General features: G+C 35.8%; 1 protein-coding gene across 1 annotated transcript in view; it reads left to right on the forward strand.

Annotated features, from left to right (window-relative positions):
• The window catches only part of PDCL2 (phosducin like 2), a 36,754-nt gene that overhangs the window by 7,212 nt on the left and 3,363 nt on the right, over positions 1 to 26,179 (forward strand). The window contains exons 2-5 of the mRNA XM_032592980.1: positions 4,314 to 4,434; positions 4,996 to 5,086; positions 17,712 to 17,855; positions 25,751 to 25,959. Of these exons, the coding sequence (XP_032448871.1) occupies positions 4,314 to 4,434; positions 4,996 to 5,086; positions 17,712 to 17,855; positions 25,751 to 25,959 (565 nt within the window). The remainder of the gene's footprint in view (positions 1 to 4,313; positions 4,435 to 4,995; positions 5,087 to 17,711; positions 17,856 to 25,750; positions 25,960 to 26,179) is intronic.

The following is a 26,179-nucleotide window of genomic DNA, read 5'->3' on the forward strand; positions in this document are numbered from 1 at the left end:
TGCAATTTCTTGTCTTTTTGATAATAGCCATTCTGACAAGTGTGAGATTATATCTCATTGTGGTTTTGATTTGCATTTCCCTGATGATGAGTGATGTTGAGCATCTTTTCATGTGTCTGTTGGCCATCTGTACATCTTCTGTAGAGAAATGTCTGTTTATGTCTTCTGTTCATTTTTTAATTGCATTTTTTTGGTGTTGAGCTATATAAATTATTTGTAATTTTGGATACTAACACTTTTTTGGATATGTCATTTGCAAATATCTTTTCCCATTCAGTATCTTGTTGTTTAGTTTTGTTGGCATTTCCTTTGGTGTACAGAAGCCTTTTATTTTGATGTAGTCCCAACAGTTTATTTTTTGCATTTGTTTCCCATGCCTCAGGGGACCTACCTAGAAAGATGTTGCTATGGCCAGTGTCAGAGAACTTACTGTCTGTCCTGTCTTCTAGGATATTTATGGTTTCAGGTCTCACATTTAGGTACTTTATTCATTTTGAGTTTATTTTTATGTATGGTGTAAGAAAATGGCCTAGTTTCACTCTTTTGCATGTTGCTGTCTAGTTTTCCCAGCACCATTTGTTGAAGAAACTATCTTTTTCTCATTGCATATTTTTGCCTCCTTTGTCAATGATTGATCGACCATATAATTGTGGGTTTATTCCTGGACTTTCTATTCTATTCCATTGACTTATATGTCTAATTTTATGCCAGTGCCATACTGTTTTGATTACTACAGCTGTGTAATGTAACTTGAAGTCTGGAGTTGTGATACCTCCAGTTTTGTTTTTCTTTTTCAAGATTACTTTGGCTGACCCTGACCCTGAATAGGGTCTTTTGTTGTGCCATACAAATTTTAGGATTGTTTGTTCTAGTTCTGTGAAAAATGTTGGTATTTTGATAGAGATTGCATTAAATCTGTTGATTGCTTTGGGTAGTGTAGACCTTTTAACAATATTTGGTTTTCCAACTCATGAGCATGGAACATCTTTCCATTTCTTTGTGTCATCTTAAAAGAGACACAGTTTGAATACATAAAGCAGAACACATAAAGCAAAAACTAACATAATTCAAGGGATAAATAGACAAATCCACAATCATAATGTGAGATTTTAAACCCCTCCTCTTAGTAATTGATAGAAAAACTAGATATAAAAATTGCTAACAAAATAGAAGATTTGAACAAACCTGTCAATCATCCATTGATTTATAGAGAAATATACCTATCAGTGGCAGAATGCACACTTTTTTCAAGCATTCACTAAGATACATCATATACTGGGTCATAAAACCAGTCAATGCATGTCAAAAAAATCAAAATCTTAACAAAGTATGTTTTCTAACCAAAGAGAATTAAATTAGAAAGTATTAATAAGATACCTAGAAAAGTTGAAATTACTGGAAAATTAAACAACATCCTTCCAAATAACTAAGATGTCAGTAAAAAATTATAAAAGAGATTGGGAATATTTTTAATTGAATGATAATAATGGTACAGCAAACCAAAATTTGTAGGGTGCAACTAAGAAAATTGTTAACGGGGAAATACATAGCTGTAAGTGGCTGTATTAGAAAAGAAAGGTTCATAATCAATAATCTAAGCTTTACCTTAAGGTATAAAAAAAGAGCAAAATATAATCGGTAGGACCCTCATTTAAAATGTTTGTATTATCTGTCAAGAGTTTCAAGAGTTTCCCTTTTTCATTTCTAGTATTGGTTATTTGTGCCTTCTTGCTTTTTTTGTTTTTTGGTTTTTTTTTGGTCAGTTTTGGTAAGTGTTTATCAATTTCATTAATATTCTCTAAGAACCAATTTTTGGCCATGTTAATCCTATTATATATTAATTTTTCAGCTCATCAATTTCACTTTTTTTATCCTTGATTTATTTTGATTTTCTTTTTCCAACTTCTTTGGTTGGATGTTTATATCTTAATTTTTAAACTTTTCATTTTATAAAATATCAAATTAAGGATATAAAATTTATTTTATGAACTGCTTTAGTTGCAGCCCACATATTTTTTTGTTATGTGGCTTTACTTTTTATCATTCAATTCCTAATGCTTTTAAATTCCCATTGTGTTTTTTTCTCTGACCCATGGATTATTTAGAAAGTGTTTTCTTAATTCCAAATATATGATGATCTCCTAGTTATCATTTTCTTATTGATTTCTGTCTCTGGTCACAGTGCCGAAGTCTGTGAGTCTTTTTTCGATTTCTCAGCTTCTTGGCCTCTTCCAGAATTGGTAGTTGATCCACGGGGAATGGCCTCAAACATGGAGCTCCTCTCTAGCTCTCCTTCTCATCTAAGATCTTCTCCTGATAATTTTCTTCACTGCCTTATTGATTCTCCAGTGCTTTCAAATTGATTTTCATCAATTTCGTTCAATTTTACTAGATGTTCTCAGCAAAAGGTTTGATTCAAATGATCTAGTCTACCATTACCAAGTGCAGAATTCCTACTGATGCTGGTATTTTATTATTAGGAGACATATAAAGAATAAGGATTGAAGATCTCAGGGATAGAGTGACCAGTAATAGACAAAGTGGGGACAGAAAAACAAAACTTTGGCCAAAGAATAGGATGAAAGGAGAAATAAGATGATACTTGTCTGTCATTTATTATTGCATAACAAACTATAACAAACTTGGTGGCTTAAAACAACACATTTACTGTCTCAGAGTTTTTATGGGTCTTGATCTAGGCTTTGCTTAGCTGGGCCCTCTTCTCCAGAGTCTCCCACAAGATTGCAATGAAAGTGTCAGCCAAAGCTGGGGTCTTATTTATTTGTTTATTTATTTATTTATTTATTTTTTATTTATGTTTATTTGTTTTTGAGAGAGAGAGACAGAGAGAGACAGAATGTGAGTGGGGGAAGGGCAGAGAGAGAAAGAGGGAGACACAGAATCTGAAGCAGGCTCCAGGCTTTGAGCTGTCAGCACAGAGCCATCCGGCTCTAACTCGTGAACCATGAGATCATGACCTGAGCTGAAGCTGGATGCTTAACTGACTGAATCACCCACATACCCCGCTGGGATCTCATTTAAAGAACAGAGGAAGAATCCATTTTTAAGTTCATTTACATGGTATTTGGCAGAATTCACTTCTTTGGGGGCTATTTGACTAAGAACCTCAATGTCTAGCTGATTGTTGGTTACATTTCCTTTGTTGCATAGTTCTCTCCATAAGGCACTTCCCAATATAGCAGCTTGCTTTATCATAGCTAACCAGTGTGAAGAGTGCTGGCAAGATGGAAGTTATAATATTATGGAGAATAATAATAGAAATTACATTCTTTCATCTTTGCCATGTTCTGTTGGTTAGAAGCATGCCACAGTTCCCACCCATAGTCAAGGAGAGGAAGTTGTGCAGAGATGTGAATACCAGAATGTGGAGATCATTTAAGGTCATCAAATAATTTGTCACAGTATTTTCTCATATGTATAATTAAATTCTCCCTTCCTCTGGAAATATCAGGGGAAATGGACAGCAAACTAGAAAGAAAAGAGTTAATATATTACAACCTCTGGAAAAGGAGCAAATAAAATATCAAAGGCTAAGTAACAAGGAAAACAAGGTTAGCTTTCATAGAAAGAAACTATTTTTTTTTATTATTTATTTTTGAGAGCAAGAGAGACAGAGTGTGAGTAGGGCAGGGGCAGAGAGCGAGGAAGATACAGAATCCAAAGCAGGCTCGAGGCTCCAAGCTGTCAGCACAGAGCCCGACGTGGGGATTGAACTTGCAGACCATGAGATCATGACCTGAGCCGAAGTTGGACATGCAACCGTCTGAGCCACCCAGGCGCCCAGAAAGAAATTATTATTAGACAGAAATTAAACTATGGAAAAATTCCTAGCCTCTTCTAACATTTAACCTGGGAGTACAAGTCCCTTGAAGCTAATTGGTTGAAAAGAGAAGCGTGGTCACCTGGAGGTATTAAATGCCTATGTAGAAAAACAAAACAGTAGTTTTGCATGATGTTAATTGGTTTTGCCTAATATAGTCATGAGAGAATTTTCCATGATTTATGAGTTTACTTCATTAATATTTGATATATGTGTTCCAAATTGATTTTATATTAAACATCTCAGGGTAACTTTGAGGGTAGAGGATGTATCTTATCTATCAAAGTATGTAGTACCACTTGTGCTGGGAAGTGAGGAAAAAGTAGGCCACTTTGTTCTATACTTTGAAACTAATTATCCCATTATCTGTAGAGTTCATGAACAATTGCATAGTTGAAAATGTTATATATCAATTTTACATGTACATATTAAAATGCACAACTGTGTTAATAGATTTTCTATTTTTTTATAGGATCCAAATGAAGATACAGAATGGAATGAAATTTTAAGAGATTTTGGCATTCTTCCTCCAAAAGAAGAGCCAAAAGATGAAATTGAAGAAATGGTTTTACGTTTACAAAAAGAAGCAATGGGTATAGTTGTGCATTTAGTGGGCTGGATGAGGAGATAATGATAGAGAAAGTGTATTTCATAAACTAAGAGGGAGAGAAGACATTAGAAATCCCACCCATACTTTTGAAATTAGGGTGCTGACACCTAAAATTTTTAATTCATTTGTCGACAGTCACAAGCTAGTTAGTAACAGAGCTGAAACATCCTGGTATATAACCTAGTGAGCTTTTTTCTCTGCCGTCTTCCTCTACCTTGTGATTACCTTCTATTTTGATCATATATATAGTATGCATTATGTGTTAAGACTTTCAAGTACTTGGGAAGTCTAAATTTATGGTGTCTAACTGATGTTCACATCTACTTTAAATGTAGCCTGGTAGTTCTGTGAATTCAGAGCAGGAATCACCGTAAACAAAACCAAAGCAGTCAGCTATAAAATAGCTTTATATATTGGAGAACCTGCAACATTAAAGATATTCTTTATTTCTATTTATTTCTATATTGTTTTTTCTAACCATATGATTATAAAGTAAAAAATGAGTTCTAAATAATTCAGTTATCTAAAATTTATTTTGTTTTAGTTAAACCTTATGAAAAGATGACTCTTGCACAGTTGAAGGAAGCTGAAGATGAATTTGATGAAGAAGATATGAGAGCTATTGAAATATATAGGTATAGTGATTTATTTGGGCAACTTAAGAGTTTTTTTAATATTTGTTTTTTTGAGAGAGAGAGAGAGAGGAACAGAGCACGAGCAGGGGAGGGGCAGAAAGAGAGGGAGACGCAGAATCAAGCTGGCTCCAGGCTTCAAGTTGTTAGCACAGAGCCTGGTATGGGGCTCGAACTCACAGACAGCAAGATCATGACCTGAGCTGAAATTGGATGCTTAATGGACTGAGCCACCCAGGTGCCCCAACTTATGAGTTTTTGAATGGAGAAGTATTATAAGAATGAAATTTAAAAGGCCCTATTTTTTTCTACAGAATAGATTTTTAAAAAGAACAAAAGTAATTTTTAAAAATGTTTATTTATTTTGAGAGAGAGAGAGCAGGTGAGCAGAGAAAAGGCAGAGAGAGAGGGAGAAAGAGAATCCCAACTGGGCTCCACACTGTCAGCACAGAGCCTGATGCAGGGCTTGATCTCACAAACTGTGAGATCATGGCCTAAGCCGAAATCAAGAGTTGGACACTTCCAGGTGCCCCAAGAACAAAACTAATTTTTAAGAACATTTTAATTTTTTAAAATTAAGCTCAATGCCCAGCATGAGGCTTGAACCCATGATCTTGAGATCAAGAGTCACATGCTCTACCAACTAAGCCAACCCGTACCCTTCAAGAACATTTTAAAACCACCTCACTTTATATAAGTGCAATAGTTTTTTTCCTGAATATTTTTTCCTTTGCTTAAGTAAAAAGCTATCCAGTAATACACAGTGGAACTTCATCAAGTTACATATAAGTAAAGTGGAAATATCAGTAAAAGGCCAATAAGAGTCACAGTTTTCCTTCTAGGATGATGTATATCTTTTAATAAATAATTAATTACTACTCATAAATAAATTCTTTCCGAAATTAGAACAGGTATGTATATTTCCCAACTTATCCTGAAACTCAAGCCAGATAAAGAAATTTCAAAAACAGAATGGCACAGAAAAATATCTCTTATATATAGGATATATAGAATACATACATATATAAAATATAGGCACAAAATTTTTAAACACAGTTTAGCAAATTAGGTCCAACGATTAAAAAAAAAAGAACAATACATCCTGATCAAGTGGGATTGGTCCCAAGAATGCTGTTTTAACATGAAAAAAGCCCCAACAAAAGTGAATTGGATTAGAAGTAGCAATAGTCTGGTAGCAATGAGTACACCTAGCTCTTAGCTCTTGTTTTACAAATGCTACTCTCTAATAATGGGAACCAGTGTTCCTTGGAGGACTGCTTCATTCCACAGTGTGAGTTGAGAAAGTACAATATGAGTCAGGAGCCTCATGTGGTGCCAGAAAGTAAAGAAATGCTATAGAAAAAAAGTTTTTTAAAGGTATAGGAGCAAAACAAAAGATTTTTAAATGGTCATAGTTGGAACAACTTGAGCAACAAAATAAATAATCATAATACTGGATTATAAAATAAATATCCAGGACTCCCTTGTGATATAAATAACTGAAATCATGAACAAATTCAGAGAAAGTAACACTGAGGAAAATAGAAAAATCACCATCAGAACACCACAATAATAATTAATCCCCCATGGGCAAGATTTGCTGATAGATGCTGAAATGAGTCGGGAAATTTAAATAGAAACAGGATATTTTCATAATCTCAAAGTATCTCCCCCCAAATATTTAGTAATTATAAAAGAGGAAATAGTAAGTTTACAGTGTAGACTTTGGCAGACTCCATCTTAGGAAAAGACCAAGGTTAACATTACCAATAATATATTGGCATCAAGTAACTCCTGATATAATGCACTGTGGAGGACACATTACCTATGTAGTATCCTTGTCAATAATTTCATATCCTCAGTCTAATTATAAAAATATATCAGAGAAGCCCAAATTTGAGACATTTTCAAAAAACAACAGACTAGGTTCACATCAGGAAAGATGGCAGAATAGAAAGCTCTAGGGATCCATTTGTCCACCTAGATAATTATTGTACTAGAAGAAACAGTCTCAAGTGACAGCTTGGGAACTCTGGAGTTTATTTGAACACTTTAGCTTCCAAGATAAAGTTTGGCTGGTAAACTGTAGTTAGTATTGGCTGATTTCAGTCCTTAGTGTGGTAATAGCTATCCATACAGTAGGCAACTGTTTGGACAGCAGCCTGTGTTACTGAAAAAGCTTACTAAAGCCAGAGTGGACAGTAAAGACTTTGTCCTCAATATCAAGGTTCTGTGTTCTGATTATGAATTACTGCTTCTGAATGTGGAGATACAGGCACAAAGAGTGGTTGCTATGCTGTCAATTTTCACTGGCTCAGGTGGCTTCCAGAGGATATAAAGCAGCCACATCTGTTTGGTTGGTTGGTATTTGGACATTCAAAACAACTGTATAAATGAGGGAATTTAGAAAGCCTTGGGAAAGACAAAAGCTCAGAAAGACCTGAGACAACCTTAATTCTTTTACCTCAGACTGATCTCTGGCACAGAGACACCATAAAGTAATAAAAAAAGAAATGGAAGGTAGGGATCTGATTTTTTAGAGTTACCACATTTATAAGAATCCAGTGTTGTTTTCAAATTACAAGGCATACAAAGAAACATAAGTATTTCCAATTCAAAGGAACAAAAGAAATCGACACAAAGACAGGAAAGCATTATATGAACAAAGTGAGAATAACAATAAAGAGATAGAAATTGTAAGAAGGAACCAAAAAGATATTCTAAGACTAAAAAGTACAATAAAAATTGAAATGAAATATATACTAGAGGGCTTCAAAAATCAGATTTGAACAAGCTGAAGAAAGAACAAATTTGAAGAGAAGACAATTGAAATTATGGAGTCTGAGGAATAGAAGAAAAAAAGAATGAAGTGAACAGAGACTAATTGGCTTTGTGATACACTAAGTGAGCCAACTTATGTGGTATAAGAGTCCCAGCAGAAGAAAAGAGAAAGGGGCAGAAAGAATATTTGAAAAAATAATGTCTGAAAACTTCCCAAATTTAACAAAAGACACAAATCTCCAAATCCATGATGCTCAACGGGTTCCAAGTAGTATCAACTCAAAGAGACCCACACAAAGACACATCATAATCAACTATCAAAAGATAAAAACAAACTTGAAATCAATGAGAGAGAAGTAAAGTGTCACATACAATGGACCTTTAATAAAACTGTCAGTTTCTCATCAGAAATCTTGGAGGCCAGAAAGCAGTGAATTGGTATATTTTAAATGCTGCAAAACAACAACAATACCACACACTACCAACTGAGAATTCTTCATTTGGCAAAACTATGTTGCAAATGAAGGATAAATTAAGACATTAAGCTAAGTGAGTTTGTTACTACTAGAATTGCCCTAAAAAAGTAGTCCTTCTTGCTGAAGTTTAAAAGGCACTAGACAGTAACTCAAAGCTTTATGAAGAAGTAAGTAACATAAAGGTAACTACGTAAGCAAATATAAAAGCCAGAATTACTCAGCTTTTGGTTCTTAACTCTGTCTTTTCCTGTATGATTTAAAAGGCAAAGACATAAAACAGCAATTTTTTTTTCATAAAACAACAATTATAAGTTGATGTTGATGGACAATGTATAACAATGTAGTTTGTAACAATGACAGCATGAAAGAGGAGGGATAGAGGTGTATACAAGTGGAGCATTTGTCTAGTATTGAAACTAAGTTGGTATTATTCACAGTAGGTCATCATAAGATACTAATTTTAATCCTTAAGGTAAATGCTAAGAAAAAAACTAAAAGATTACAGAATGGAAAAGAAGAAGCAAATTAAAATGGCATATTACAAAAATCAACTAAATATAAAGGAAGAATTGGACAAAAAGCAAATAAGAAACACAAAAGAGCTAAATGGCAGAAGTCCTTCATTAACAAGAATTGCTTTGTCGCGTTTGTCCCAGCCTATTGAGAATGATATTGTTGGTGAGGAATGCCTGAGGCATTCATCTGGGCCTGTATTACTCACATTTTGTGGCTGGACTAGCCCTTTGGTTCTTATTATGATTGTAGGATACGCTTTAGCAAAAACCCCACCAGGAACCATTGAGGAAAAAGGTTTATTACTCATAGGTGCTGGAAGCTACATGGCATGCCTAAAGGCCACATAGCCAGATTATTAGGGAGTAAGAGTACAGAGCTGGGGCTCTGCCTTTACTAGGGTCCACTGGTGGGGTGTTTAGGTTTCACAGGTTTACTCTTTATTGGCTAATTTAGTGCATAAGAGCTGGAATTAGGACATGGGAAAGGAGAAGCTGGTCATTCAAGCAGTCTAGTTTACCCAGGGGTTTCTGAAAGAGGGGTCCTCATAGGTGGGGGCAGCCTAATTCCTTATCTGGTTGTTTTGCTAGTAGCTGTGTCATACAGCTGGCACTGTGTTTTTCAAGATGGATGTCTTTTGAAATGGACTCCTCAGCAACCAAAAGCTCAACGTCAGGCACTTACAGTACTATCAAAAAACTTCATGTCAGACACTTACATTACGTAGTTTAAATGTAAATGGATTTTAAATTAATTGATCTCCAATTAAAGGCAGATATTGGCAGAATGAATACAAAGAAACACAACCCATGTCCTGAAAACCAAAGACATCTTGAGAAAGAACAAAATTGGAGGACTCATACTTCCAGATTTTGAAACTTACTACAAAGTGACAGTAATCAAAACAATGTAGTAGTGACATAAGAAGAGACATACAGATCACTAGAATAGGATAGAGAGCCCAGAAAGAAACCCTCACATATATAGTCAAATGATTTTCAACAAGGTGTCAAGACCATTCAATCTTTTCAACAAATGGCACTGGGAAAACTAGATTTCTACATGGAGAAGAATAAGTTGGACTCCTACCTCATATCATAAACAACAAATAACAGAAAATGGATCAAAGACCTAAATATAAGAACTAAAACTTATGGGGAAAACATAAGGGGAAACATCCATGACATTGGATTTGGCAATGATTTCTTGGATATGACACCAAAAGCACAGCAACAAAAGAAAAAATAGATAAACTGGACTTTATCAAAATTTTACACTTTTGTACAAAGGACACTATCAAGAGAATGAAAAAATAACCCACAGAATGGGAGAAAATATTTGCAAATTATATGTATAAATATATCATGTAGGATTACTAACCAAAATATATAAAGAATTCCTAAAACTCAGCAACAAAAGACAACTCAATTTAAAAACATGCAAAGGACTTGAATAGACATTTCTCCAATGCAGGTATACAAATGGAAAGTAAGTACATGAAAAGATGATCAACTTAGTCATTAGGAAAATGCAAATCAAAAAACATGAGATTCCATTTCTTTCCACTAGGGTGGTTATAGTAAGAAGACAGACAATAAAAGTTGGTGAGCATGTGGAGAAATTGGAACCCTCATATGTTGCTAGTGGGAATGTAAAATGGTGCACTGCTTTGAAAAACAGTCTGGAATTTCCTCAGATGTTAAATATAGAATTACCATATGATTCACAATTCCACTTGGATGTGTATATATCCAAGAAAACTGAAAACATAAAATATGTATATGAATGTTCATAGCACTATTCAGAACAGCCAAAAAGTACAAAATGTGAATATCTGTCAACTGGGGAGAGGATAAACAAATTATAGTATATCAGACAATGGAATATTACCAGCCATTTAAAGAAATGTGGTACTGATATATGATACAATTAAGCCTTTAAAATATTATGCTAAGTGAAAGAAGCCAGTAACAGAAGGCCATATTTTATATGATCCCACTTATATGAAATGTCCAGGATAGGAAAATTCATAGAGACAGAAATTATTAATTACCATGGCCTGTGATGGGAATAAGTGCAGATGGGGGAATAAGGAATAACTTTGGAGCAATAAAAATATTCTAGGATTAAATAGTGGTAATGGATGCATAACTTTGTGAATGTTTTAAAAATGACTGAATTGCACACTTCAAATAGTTGGATTTTGTTTTTCATTTTCTTTTTACTTTATTTATTTATTTATTTATTTAGAGAAAGAGAGTGAGTCAGGGACGGGCAGAGAGAGGGGAAGAGAGGATCTTAAGCAGGCCCTGTGCCCAGCACGGACCCTGGCGTGGGACTCAGTCTCATGACTGTGAGTTCATGACCTGAGCCGAAATCAAGAGTGGAACGTTTAACCAACTGAGCCACCCAGGCGTCCCATATTTTTTTATAGTTGAATTTTATTATACATGCATGCATCACTTTATTGCACTTCACTTTATTGCACTTTGCAGATACTGTCTTTTTTATGCATTGGAAGCTTGTGGCAGCCCTGCCTTGAGCAAGTCTATTGGTGCCATTTTTCTACCGCATTTGCTCACTTCATGATTGTCACATTTTGGTATTCTCACAATATTTCAAGCTTTTTTATTATTATTATATTTGTCATGGTAATCTGTTATCAGTGATTATGACTCTCTGAAAGCTCAGATGATGGTTAGCATTTTTTAAAGGAATAATGTGTTTATTTGCTATTTATTTTTATTTTGTGAAGGTATGTAAATTTTTTAGACATAACGATATTGTGCTCTTAATGGACTACAGCATAGTGTAAACATAACTTTTATACACGCTGGGAAACCAGAAAATCCACTTGACTCACTTTATCGTGAGTTTCACTTTATTGCAATGGTCTGGAACAGAACTCACAAAATCTTCAAGGTATGCTTATATATGAATTATATTACAATTAAAATGTAAAGATCATGGAGGAACTGAAATATTCATATGACCACTCTGGAAAGCAGTTTGGCAATTTCATACAAAGTTACATATACATTTAACATATAACCCAGCACTCACATTTCTGAGGGAATTGAAGATCTATGTCAATACAAAGAATTGTACATGAATGTTCATAATAGCTAAAAACAAAACAACGTAAAAGTCCATTGATGCGATGAATACATGTGGAGTGAATAAACAAATTGTAGTGTATTCACATAATGGAATACTACTCTGTAGGAATAGAAAGCAAACTAGTGATACACATAGTAACTTTGGTAAAATTCGAAAGCATTATGCTAAATGAAAGAAGCCAGGCCAGGAGAATATTTGATATATGATCATTTGCATCATTTAAAGATATGATTTTTTGATGAAAATATAAATTTCCAAAATTGACTCAATAAGAGATGGAAAAACATTAGTGAGAAGATAAACGGATTCCTAAAATTTGTTCTCTAGCTGATTTTTCTCTACTTTCAAGGCACAGATAATCTCTATGTTTTTATAAAGATGGAGAGTTTACTAATTTGTTGCATAAAACACGGTTATATTTATTGATAATATAACACTGATTGTCACAATCAGACAAGGTTCATACAGAAAGGAAATAAAACTCATGACTCAGGTTGGTTGGTCAAAATAACCACCCAACATTGTTAATAAAAATGTATATTTCTCATGTGTATCGACCTTATGACAATGCAACTAGCAAAATTCAGACTGTGGGAAACCTTGGACAAACAATCCAGTGTCCTTTGATAAAGAAATTGCCAGGGGGAAAAAGTAGATGGAAATAATCTGGATTAAATTAGATTTAAGAAGTATAATAACCATATGTATAAATCTAATTTGGATCCTCATTTGAGTAAACAAACTTTAAAAAATGGAGATAATACTCAACGCTGTTGAACACTTACATGGTTAACATGGTAAATTTTATGTATATTTTATGTATTTTAGAATAGGATTATTCGAACATTATGTGACTATACTAAGGAATTATTGTTTTAGGTGTGATTGTGCTATGTGAATTAAATTTTTTAAAGTATCCTCATCTTTTGGAGATACATAATGAAATATTTACAGATGAAATTACATGATGTCTTATATTTGCTTCAGAATAGCCCGTGAGATGGGAAGTTAACAGGGGTAAAAATGTAAGATGTAGAGATGTAAGATGTAGAGATTGGCCATGAATAGAAATAATTGATGGAAGATGCATGCATCTGGGGTCTCTTTACCTTTGTATATTTTGATAACTGTCCATAATATAGTTTGAAATACACATTCCTGAGATCAGGATGAAGAGGTAATAATCAGTAAATTTGGGTTGGGATCTCAGGAATATGTCAATCTTTGGAACCTGCTATACCTAAGTGATTCTCACACAGGATGTCCATATGCCTTAACTTGGAAAACATTGCTTTAGACCAATGTCACTTTTGAAACATAGATGCAAAAATCTTAAATACGATATTGACAAATAAAATAGCATATTAAAATCATTATATATGGTGAATAATTAGAATTTATTCAAAGAATGCAAGGATTGTTCAATGATGGCAATCCTACTAATGTAATCATTTATGTCAGCAGAATTTATTGAGATAATTAATGCTTCTGTAACATGCAACTTCAAATTCACAGTGGTTTCACACAGGAAAGTTCCTTACTCAGGAACTTCAGTGACTCTTCTGTTACTCTGAAGAGTTACTTCAGTGACTCTTCTCTGGGTGATGACTAGGGATCTGGGCTCTTTTCATTAGGGCCACATCATGTCAGCATCCTTTCCCTCCGGCTTGTGGACTAGGGAGACAGTGTGAAAGACAGCATGGGACATTGCAGGGGTGAGTCACAGAAATGCATATTTCACTTTCACTCTTGATCTACTGGACATAATCCAGTCTCCTGGGCCTAATCTAACCACAAAGGAAGCTGGCAAATGTAGTCTTCCTGTGAGCCCTGGAAGAGAAAGCTATACCAATGACCAGCCAGTTTCTGCCACAGAGATGAAAGAGAGATACTACATGTGCAAGTTCTTTCACTTGCATATTCCATATCAAAAGTCCAAGTTTAATTGCCACCAGTTTGTGCCACATTTATTTTCATATCTCAGTTGTCACTTTGGATCTAAGGAAAAAGGGACCTGTATCCTTTCAAAAGTTGTTATTAACAAGGGAAAATTCTGTAGTCATCCTGATAGTGGTGATATAAAGCAAATTCCTCATTTAAAGCCAAAACAAAACAAAAATTTTAAGAATTGTAAAAGCAGTTTTACATTCACAGCAAAATGAGTGGAAGGTATAGAGATTCCAATATACCCCATGCCCCAGCAAATGCATAGTCTCCAGCATTATCAACATCTCCCACCAGAATGATAGATTTGCTATAATTGATGAACCTACATCAATACATCAGAATCACCCAAAGTCTACAGTGTTTATACAATACAGTCCATTTTTAGTGTTGTATTTTCTATAAGTTTGGACAAGTGCATAATGATGTATCCATCATTATGGTATCATACAAAGTATTTTCACTACCCTAAAAATTCTCTGTAGTCTGCCTATTTGTCCCCTCCCCATTGCAAATCTCTGGCAACTGCTGATTTTTTTATTGTCTCCATACCTTGCCTTTCCAGATTGTCATATAGTTGGGGTCATAGTTTGTAGCCTTCCCAAATTGGCTTCTTTCACTTGTAATATGCATTTAAGTTTCTTCCATGTCTTTTCATGGCTTGAGAGCTCATTTCTTTTTAGCACTGAATAATACTACATTATCTGGATACACCACAGTTTATCCATTCACTTACTTGAGGATATCTGAGTTACTTCCAAGTTTGGGCTATGATAAATTATTTTAAAGCTGCTATAAACACCCACGTGTAGGTTTTTGTGTAGACATAGTTTTCACTCCTTTGGGTAAATACCAAGGAGCATGATAGCAGGATCGTATGGTAAGAGTTTGTTTAATTATATAAGAAACCTCCAAACCATCTTCCAAAAGGTGACCATTTTGTATTCCAACCAGCAATGAATGAGAGTTCCTGTTGCTCCACATCCTCTCAATCATTTGGTGTCAGTGTTGTAGATTTTGGCCATTTAAAGATATGTTGTTCTCTCTTGTTTCAGTTTGCATTTCCTTGATGACATAGATGTGGAGTATCTTTTAATATGCTTATTTGTCATCAATATTATTTTTTGGTGAGTTGCCTGTTCAGGTCTTTGGCCCATTTTTGAATCAGGTTGTTTGTTTGTTTTCTGATTGTTGAGGTTTTAGGGTTCTTTGTATATTTTAGATAATACTCCTTCATCAGATGTACCTTCTTTCTTCTAGTCTTTGCAAAGAAGGTACGTCCCTAGAGACAATAATTGTTGTAGTGGTTTTCTGATCCCCAGTGTAGGTTGATAGTAGAACACAATTGAAATAGTAGTTCCAGATTCCCCAGTTTCTGGATTGCAGCAGGGAAAGCTATTCATTCCTTTGGCAGACCAGTTTTGAGTGTTGTTTTGGAAGTCATTCTTGGTAGCCAAGCCTAGAGTCTTCATCTTTGTACTGAGTGGTGTGTAAAATACTTAATCCCCCAGATTAAGCTTTCTGCTGCTTTCTGTTTTTGTGAGTAAATCCCAACTGATAATTGTTAGGTGAAAAATGCAGGCCATTGGAAAGAAAGAAAGAAACAAAGAAAGAAAGAAGAAAGAAAAGAAAAGAAAGGAAGGAAGGAAGAAGAAAGAAAAGAAAGAAAAGAAAAAAAGAAGAAAGGAGAAAGAAAAATGAGGCCGTTGAACACTATATCCCTTTCTGATGGCAAAACCAACCCAGGTGTTTAATTCTACTGAATTGCAAAGAAAAAGGAGGAGGAGAAGGTGCAGAAGTAGAGGAGGAAGATAGTCACACCATTAAGTAGGGCATGGTGCCATCACTGGAACAAAAACTTTTTGAAATTTTTGGCAGATATAAGCCAGTGAGATCAAATTGAGGGAAGTTAATGATAGTGATGCTAAATACTCAGTGCAAACAAAACTGGGCTCCCAAAAGATTTTTGGAGTAACTGTAAGTTCTGAATATCTGAGCCAGTACGAGGAAAATTGAAGGATTTCAGTTTGAAAGTTGTGAGAAGGCCCTAGATTTGAATTCCTGTTCTTGGCATTCTTCTCTAGGCTTCATTTTGCTTGATTTACTTGTTATGTAAAGTGAGTGGTTTTACCTGATATGGTTCTAACACATGCAATAAAGACAGAATGTTCTAAAATATACCCAGGATTTAGGTTTGGCCATGCCGACAGAACAGGAGATAATTGCCATGGTGAAGATAGTTTATTACTCAGTTCTCAAGAGTAGTGGGCATGCCCTACAATGCAGGGCCATACAGGGAAGCATCAGAGTTGGTTAAGAGGCAGAAGGAGTGAGGGGATAGTATGGACATAACTCTTCATTGTGATTTCTGTGGGAAAGGTAAGCTAAGCAGGGTGAGCAGATGTATGATTGGCTAGTTGAATAATTTTGGCAGGCTCTGGGCTGTAGAGGCTGCCTCTAGTTGTCTGATTCCTGGGCCAGGAAAGATTAGGGAATAGGAATAGTGCCTCAGGCCAATAAAGGAGGTGGTTGAAGGATTAGGCTCTGAATTAGTTGGTTTGCTTTTAAGAAATGTGCTCTGCAGTGAGTATTTGCTATCTTTAGAAATTACCCAGCCCTGGGAGAGGCAGTCTCTCCAGGATCAGCAAGGTCCCAGATGCCAGAGCATCAATACAGAAAATAAGAAAATAAAGGGCCTGGTGGGCTCAATCAGTACAGTATGTGACTCTTGATCTTGGAGTTGTGAGTTCAAGCTCCATGTTGGACATGGAGATTACTTAAAATTTTTTTTTTCATTATACACAAAATAAGAAAATCTAGTTGATACACAGAGAAAGAAAGGAGTGTGTACTCCCAGATAACTTAGAGGTATGGAATCAGTAACCTTTAAGAAACTTGTAGGTGTGTTGGAAACTCTGGATCCAAGTGTTCCACAACTAAATCAAAACATGCAAATTTTGAGAAAGTTTTTAAACAAAGTTTCAAGGTCCTCTATGGGTGAATAACTAGTTTCAAGGTCCTCTATGGGTATTTATTGAATACTCATTGTGTGCTAGGCACCATCCTAAGAAATCTACATATGTTATCTCATTTAATCCCCAACAATCCTGTGTAAATAAGTATTAATATTATTCCCATTTGCAGTTGCAGACCTGAAGCTTAGAGTGATTAAATAACTTGCCTGAGCTTATGCTGCTCATAAGTAGGAGTTGGCATTTAAACCCAGTTTAGTCTTAGAGTGATCACCCTTCTCTACCACCTCTCTACCTGCAATAAAGTTATAACAAGTAATTACACGTGTTCGCAAAGGCTTTGGACCGAAGTTCAGCTCAGCATGATAGTTAAGAGCATGTAAACAGGGTGAGAATAGTACTAACTTGATAAAGTTAAATTAGTTAATGTAGTGCACTTAAAACAGTGCCTGGCAACATAGTAAGCACTCAATAAATGTTAGCTATTATTATTATGTATATGCTTCCTTAGTATTTAACCTGTGTATATATGAGAATTTGTTGGCTCAATGCCCTCTATAGCTATGATTAAGACCTAGCCTTAAATAAAAATAAATTTAAAAGTCAATAGCTAACTCCTCTTTGCAATATTCATAACACAAATACCCATATGAAAAGAGGAATTGGAATTATAAGAGCATTAATAGTTATTCTTACATTCTTTAAAGTGTTTGATATGTACTAGCATGACATTCATCTCCCTAAATTGTTTCTGTGTATAGGAATGACCTGAAGACTATAACAATTTTCTTATGTAATTTCATTTTATTTTTTTTTAATTAGAGAAAAGCGGTTACAGGAATGGAAAGCTCTTAAGATAAAACAAAAATTTGGGGAATTAAGAGAAATTTCTGGAAATCAGTATGTGAATGAAGTCACAAATGCAGAAAAAGATGTGTCAGTTATAATTCATTTATACAGATCAAGGTAATTACCATAGTATTTCTGTAAAATGTTAATATACTAATGTTTTAAGATATTTATGCCTGGTTTTGAGGCTTTATAAGGCATATGACAAAGACCACTGAAGAAAAGAAAAATTATACATATGTATATACACATATATATATGTATGTGTATATATGTATATGTATGTATGTATGTATATATATATACATATATATACACATAATGTTAAAAAACAAAATTCAAGTAAAAATCAAGTAAAATTGAAGATCTAATTGACTTCATTAAACAATTAATGAATCAGGCAGCATCCTATCTAGAACAAATGTAGAGGGGAGCTCCAAAGAGTTGTACAAAATGCAAGGCTTTTATAGGAAGGAGGGCGGACAGGAAGTTATTAGTAAAAGAAAAGGAAGGATTGTTTCTCTTAGGGGGAATACAGGGGTGTTCTTATTAGATGGATCACCTCATCTTCCTTTGGGGAATGGAGAGCCCATGTAACAGATTACCTCATTTGGTACTAACCAGAAAATTCCAGATTGATTAAATTCCACTTCTGAGGAGGTCAAAACTGCAATAAGTATTTGTTTGCTGTCTTGGGGGCAAGTGACTCCACCTTGGGCCTTGTGGCTTCCTTTTTAATGTGTACTTAATATACAAATGGAGTAATTGGCTTCAGGGATTAAATTAGATATTTTAATATGTTTTCTTGTCTCATTTAAAGAATTTGTGGCACTTCTTAAAAGAATAACACTCTTTCAGGGCACCTGGCTGGCTCAGTTAGAAGAACATGCAACTCTTGATCTCCGGAGTTGTGAGTTTGAGTCCCACATTGGGTATGGAAACTACTTAAATAAGTGAATGAATTAAAAAGAAAAAAAAGAGGGGCACCTGGGTGGCTCAGTCAGTTAAGCATCCAACTCTTGATTTTGGTTCAATTCATGATCTCATGGTCATGGGATTGAGTCCCATGTCAAGCACCCCCCCGTCCAGCTCCACATTGAGCATGGAGCCTGCTTAAGATTCTCTCTCTCTCCCTTTCTCTCTGCCCCTCCTCCATGCATGCACACTTTCTCTCAGAAAAAGAAGAAAGAAAGAAAGAAAGAAAGAAAGAAAGAAAGAAAGAAAGAAAGAAAAAAAGAAAAAGAAAAATGACATTCTCTGGCAGTTATTTTTTTGTTAGCTTATTATGGAAAATTTCAAACATACTGAAAAGTAGAAAGAATGATAAAATCAATACCCTAAATGCCAGCCAGGTAGATTTGAAAATGAACATTTTGCCATTTTTGTATCTTTTTGTCTGTATGTGGGTATATGCCTGTGTACCTATCTGCAGGATCATTTCAAACTAAATTACACACAGCGTGAAGCTTTACTCCTGAGTACTTCAGCATGCATCTTCAAAATATAAGGGCATTTCTCTATATGACCACAATACTGTTTTCTCACCTAACAAAATTAGTTATAATTCCAAAATTAATAATAATCGACAAAGGATCCAGTTAAGGATCATGCAGTACATTTGGATATATCATGTCTCTGAAGTCTCTTTTAATAGAACAATTCCCTCATACTCACCTCTACTCCCCAAGCAGTTAATTTGTAGTGCCTACTTGTACTAAGTTTAACCCAAGTGTCCCCAGGCCTTACCAGCCTGGTATATGATAATTGGGTAGAGTGGCCCATTCCCCAACTCTGTGTCACAGAGATCCTGCAAGCTCCCAGAGTTTCACAAATCTCTCTAGAGTTAGGTCCCAGCAACTCTGCCTGGGTGCCAAGCCAGTCCAGGAACATAGGTGATGCCAATTGCCCTCATTGTTTTCATCCATTCTCTGAATAAAAGATTTTTTTCTCCAGGTCCTCAGAGAAACTCTGTACAGAGCAATTTATGCAGATTAGGGCCCTGCTATTTACCAGCTCACCAGTTCCTCACACGAATTTTGAGAGGACACCAGGCTCCATAAAAGAAGACATGACTGTTATTGTAACTAAAATGCTTGGTAATTAATTTTTGAGTAGTTTAAGGCCTTAAAAAGAATCTTTCGCATTATCTGATTTTGTACTACTTATCTGATTTTGATTTCTCACGCATAAATATGAGAAACACGGACATTTACAATAATGGGATCTGTGCGTGAGAAGTGTTATATACAAATAGCTTACTAAATATCTTTTCTGAGACCCAGAATAGATGTTGGTTCTGAATGCCCATACCATGGCATAAAATTATTTACTTTAACAGTTATTTCTGGATACATTAATTAAATTTCACAAATAATTTTCAAAAATTCATGCAAGAGATTGATGTGTTATAGTTTCAGCTAGGCTGTTTCAAACTATCATATAACTTTGATGGACTCAAAGGATAAGCATCTTTTTAAAATAATATTTAAAAAAATTTTTGTAACATTTATTTATTTTTGAGAGAGAGAGAGAGCGAGCTGAGAAGGGGAAGAGAGAGAGAGGGAGACACAGAATCTGAAGCTGGCTCCAGGCTGTCAGCACAGAGCCTGACGCAGGGCTTGAACACACGAACTGTGAGACCATGACCTGAGCCGAAGTCTAGCACTCAACTGACTGAACCACCCAGGCGCCCCTTAAAATAATATTTTAAGTGTTTGTGACCTCAGAGGGCACTCAATCTAAGATAGTTACATAAAATATTTTTTTTCTTGACACTAAGAAAATGTATTCATGTGTTGCTATAGAACATACATTTTAAGAAAATTAATCTATAATCAAATTAATCTCTCTATATTTTATTTTTATTTGAGAGAGAGAGAGAGAGAGCAAGCACATGAGTAGGGGAGGAGCACAGAGAGAGGGAGAGAGAGAGAATCCCAAAAGCAGGCCCCATGCCCAGCACAGAGTCTGATGTGGAACTCAATCTCACAACCGTGAGATCATGACCTGAGCCACCCAGGCGCCCCTATAATAAAATTTATAAAACAGAAAAAAATTATTTATATTACAAATAGTCCTTAGAAAAGTCTAGTTTTTAACTTAATGGATTTACTCATAATTTCATCTTGTGAAGTGGAATATAACTGTTAAACATATGTGTATTTCTAGCTACCTTCTATAAATTTTATAGGAACATAAGAGCTTGTTTTTTAACTGGGTTCCTAAGTTCTATAATTTTAATGTCTTTTTGCTATTAAATTTGTGGAACTGGGCCAACTCTTCATCGAAGTGAAGGCTCAGCTTGCCTAGTGTCCCCTTAGGGGAAGCTAACTCACCCTGGGCCAGTAAGCCTAGTAGCTGAGCTGCTTGGTCAACCTTGATTCTGATTTTATCCAATCTTACACCTGTGCCCAAATTATAATTTTGGGCTTCTACATCATTCCTATGCCAAACGCATATTTTAAAACGTGAAGACCATAAAAAGGTCCTTAATTCATGTGCTAATGTCAGAGGTCTCCCTTATATTTTATAGCTCTTCTGGGGTTAAATTCTGGCCCTTGAATTCCAACACCAAATTTATTCCCTTACCATTTGCTGTCAGAATTGTCTTCAGACAAGCACTTTCTCCCTGCACCATAATCTATGACACCATACTTTTCTTTTCTTTCTTTTTTTTTTTTTGTAACGTTTTTATTTATTTATTTATTTATTTATTTATTTATTTTTATTTTTTTATATATATGAAATTTATTGACAAATTGGTTTCCATACAACACCCAGTGCTCATCCCAAAAGGTGCCCTCCTCAATACCCATCACCCACCCTCCCCTCCCTCCCACCCCCCATCAACCCTCAGTTTGTTCTCAGTTTTTAACAGTCTCTTATGCTTTGGCTCTCTCCCACTCTAACCTCTTTTTTTTTTTTTTTCCTTCCCCTCCCCCATGGGTTTCTGTTAAGTTTCTCAGGATCCACGTAAGAGTGAAACCATGTGGTATCTGTCTTTCTCTGTATGGCTTATTTCACTTAGCATTACACTCTCCAGTTCCATCCACGTTGCTACAAAAGGCCATATTTCATTTTTTCTCATTGCCACGTAGTATTCCATTGTGTATATATACCACAATTTCTTTATCCATTCATCAGTTGATGGACATTTAGGCTCTTTCCATAATTTGGCTATTGTTGAGAGTGCTGCTATGAACATTGGGGTACAAGTGCCCCTATGCATCAGTACTCCTGTATCCCTTGGATAAATTCCTAGCAGTGCTATTGCTGGGTCATAGGGTAGGTCTATTTTTAATTTTCTGAGGAACCTCCACACTGCTTTCCAGAGCGGCTGCACCAATTTGCATTCCCACCAACAGTGCAAGAGGGTTCCCGTTTCTCCACATCCTCTCCAGCATCTATAGTCTCCTGATTTGTTCATTTTGGCCACTCTGACTGGCGTGAGGTGATACCTGAGTGTGGTTTTGATTTGTATTTCCCTGATAAGGAGCGACGCTGAACATCTTTTCATGTGCCTGTTGGCCATCTGGATGTCTTCTTTAGAGAAGTGTCTATTCATGTTTTCTGCCCATTTCTTCACTGGGTTATTTGTTTTTCGGGTGTGGAGTTTGGTGAGCTCTTTATAGATTTTAGATACTAGCCCTTTGTCCGATATGTCATTTGCAAATATCTTTTCCCATTCCGTTGGTTGCCTTTTAGTTTTGTTGGTTGTTTCCTTTGCTGTGCAGAAGCTTTTTATCTTCATGAGGTCCCAGTAATTCACTTTTGCTTTTAATTCCCTTGCCTTTGGGGATGTGTCGAGTAAGAGATTGCTACGGCTGAGGTCAGAGAGGTCTTTTCCTGCTTTCTCCTCTAAGGTTTTGATGGTTTCCTGTCTCACATTTAGGTCCTTTATCCATTTTGAGTTTATTTTTGTAAATGGTGTGAGAAAGTGGTCTAGTTTCAACCTTCTGCATGTTGCTGTCCAGTTCTCCCAGCACCATTTGTTAAAGAGGCTGTCTTTTTTCCATTGGATGTTCTTTCCTGCTTTGTCAAAGATGAGTTGGCCGTACGTTTGTGGGTCTAGTTCTGGGGTTTCTATTCTATTCCATTGGTCTGTGTGTCTGTTTTTGTGCCATTTATTTATTTTTGAGACAGAGAGAGACAGAGCATGAACGGGGGAGGGGCAGAGAGAGAGGGAGACACAGAATCAGCAACAGGCTCCAGGCTCTGAGCCATCAGCCCAGAGCCCGACGCGGGGCTCGAACTCACGGACCGTGAGATCGTGACCTGAGCCGAAGTCGGATGCTTAACCGACTGAGCCACCCAGGCGCCCCAACACCATACTTTTCTAATTCCACACTTTTCACGATCACCATCAATGTCCACCTGCCTTCTACCATTCATATCACATACCCCATAAGTCTGCTATACCGACTCAGCTCTCATTCTGACAGGAATGATAAAAATCCCTTTGAATTAGATATCTAACTCAGTGGGTGCATTTCACCTATTTGAGAAAAACTGAAACTTATAAAGTCAATTTGTGTTCTTGCTTTGTGTGGAAAACTGATAATTAAGTTAGGCAGTACATACTTTTCTAATATGAAAGTAGGCCACCCACTAAAATAAAGCAGGATCTAGATTTGTAGCAGGTTATAATTATCAAAATGAATGATGTTATATATTCTGAAATGTAAATTAAATGTATAATACATTTAATTTGTTTTTCTTAGCTTTGTTTCTTGTTCTATAAATTGATATACAACATTGTCTAGTATTAAGAGGATGTCTGAGGATTTTGTAGATGCTGGAGATGCAAAAGGCATGTAAGACATCTGTCTGTCATTAAAGAAATTTCAATATAGTAGAGAAAGACAATGCAACATAATAATAAGGTCTACGTGCTAGAATTGAATTCTATACATAGTAGAATAAAAGTACTGAAGAGGGAGTAGTAAGATTTATCCTTGCAAAGAGGGACGTGTGGAACTTTCTATAGAGTGTGTAACTCTTGGTCTTGGCCTCAAAAAATAAGATTCCCTAAGGAGGAAGTAAACAGGATGAATGGGGTGTATTAGATAGAGGTACAGCTTGAAGAAGGATACAGAAATAAGATACAGTATCTTACTTTGGAGGGTTTTAAGTAATGGTAGGAGGCAAAGCAGAATGCTGGGGAGACCACTGAGAACCTTGAAAGCTACACGGAGGAGCCCAGACTTTATTCTAAAGGCAGTGAGGAGCCATGAAGGTAAGCTAGAGGGAAGGGCAGTTGTTACATGATGAGATTTTCATGCTGAGCTCACTTTGTCAGCAGGGTCAAGGATGAATTTTGGGAACCAAGCCTGGAAACAGACTATTTAGGACAATCTGATGTAGCTCAGATAAGAAAGGAAAGGAATAAAGTAATGGAGAGAAAGAGGAGAGGATAGGTATAAGGAGGTAGAAGCAACCTGACTTGATTACTGGTTAGATGGTGTAGAGAAAAGAGGCTTTTGGCTTGAGTGCTAAACTAATAAAATACAGAAGAAATGTATAATATATACATATATAGCAGGGTTTTTTTTCTTTGAAAGAGGAGGGGAGATGTAGTTCATCAGTGCTATCAGAATGGTAAGATTGTACAGTGAATGTGTCTAGTATGAGAAGAGGGTCCAGGAAGAATACCTACATTTGAGGCATAGACAGAAGAAGGAAATCAAAGAAGTAAAAAGGAAATTAATAGAAAGTGTTATCACAAAAGCCAAAAAAGGAGAACTTTTCAAGAAAGGAAGTGAACAGGGCATAGAGATGATTATTTTCTTTTTTATTTGGACTATGAAAAGGAGAGAGAATAGCTATCTGAAGAAGACAGAGTTGTAAGGAAGTCTAAAAAAAAATTAGTAACTTGAATACATTTATAGAAAGTGGAGAAGACTGGGGGTGCCTGGGTGGCTCAGTAGGTTAAGCGTCCAACTCTTGGTTTCGGCTCAGGTCATGATCTCAGTTCATGAGTTTGAACCCTGAGTTGGGCTCTGTGCTGACAGTACAGAGCCTGCTTGGGATTCTCTCTCTCTTCCTCTCTCTGCCCCTCTCCAACTCTCGCTCTCCCTCTCTCTCAAAATAGATTAAGAAGAAAAAAAAAAAAAAAGAAAGTGGAGAAGACTGAAAAAAAAAACAGGAAAAAAGAGGGCAGAATAACAAGCAGAGAAAGGTCCCACAGGAAATGGAAGGCGTATGGGATAAAGTAAAGGAGTAACTCTGAAACAGTTTGATAAAGCTGTGAGTGATAGAGAAAAGAGACTGAAGAGTGGGTATAATGGGAGTGAAGTGATAGAGCTAGAAGAATTGCAGGTTCTGGTTACAGTTCCAATCAATGTTTTTGGAAAATTTATTTATTTTTAGTAATCTCTATACCCAAGGTGGGGCTTCAACTCGCAACCCCAAGATTAAGAGTCACATGATCTTCTGACTGAGCCAGCCAGGTGCCCCTTAAATATCTGATAGGGAATAGTTCTGGATAATAGGGAACAGGATGCTGCATGGAGTGGGATGTCAAAGAAAAGTGTGGGTGAAGTATGTTCGAGTAAAGAAATTCAAGGAAGTTTGAGATAAGACAGTTTGGATGTGATAATCTCTTGTGGAAATAAGCCTAAGGCGGTCATAAGAGTTGGAACTTCTTGTTTAAACTTAGAATTGCCAAGGATTCCCTAGAAGTGTGGGTTTTTTTTCCCCCCGGGTCCTATAAAGTAGGAACTGGCTTGATTAAATTGATGCTAAGTCACATGTGGTTAGCCTTAGTTAGGCATCAAATTCCCATGGCAGCAAGCTTCACTCCCAGGCTGTAATTGTGTTTGTAATTAATATGGGAGGACTTTGCAGTTGGTTCATACTCATTAAAGGTAATAGTAGAGAATTAAAGTTGATATGCTGTTATATTAAAAGAATATCCAAAGCTATATTTTTGTCATGAAGATGTTTCACTTACTTCATTAGATTGAGATAAGTAGTCTGTTTTTAAAGATATTGTGTATTATTTTTCTTTTTAGCATCCCAATGTGTTTGTTGGTTAACCAGCATCTTAGTCTTCTAGCAAGAAAGTTTCCAGAAACTAAATTTGTTAAAGCCATCGTGAATAGTTGTATTCAACACTACCATGACAATTGTTTACCAACAATTTTTGTTTATAAAAACGGTCAGATAGAAGGCAAATTCATTGGAATTATAGAATGTGGAGGGATAAATCTCAAGCTAGAAGGTAATGATATTATTTTTAAAATGTTTATTAAAAACAGGTGAAAACTTCCACAAATTAACAAGTAACATGAAAGTTTATTTTCATAAAACATAAGGTTTTTCTCGTCTAGCTTCTGGTGTCTTCTTCTATGTCTCCAGATTAATTTTCCTCAATAATACTCTTGTTATAACATCCACTTGCTTAAATCCTTAATAGTTCCTTGTGGCAAATCAGTTAAAAA

Source organism: Lynx canadensis, chromosome B1 (genome assembly GCF_007474595.2).
Source record: "Lynx canadensis isolate LIC74 chromosome B1, mLynCan4.pri.v2, whole genome shotgun sequence".
Lineage (NCBI taxonomy): Eukaryota > Metazoa > Chordata > Mammalia > Carnivora > Felidae > Lynx > Lynx canadensis.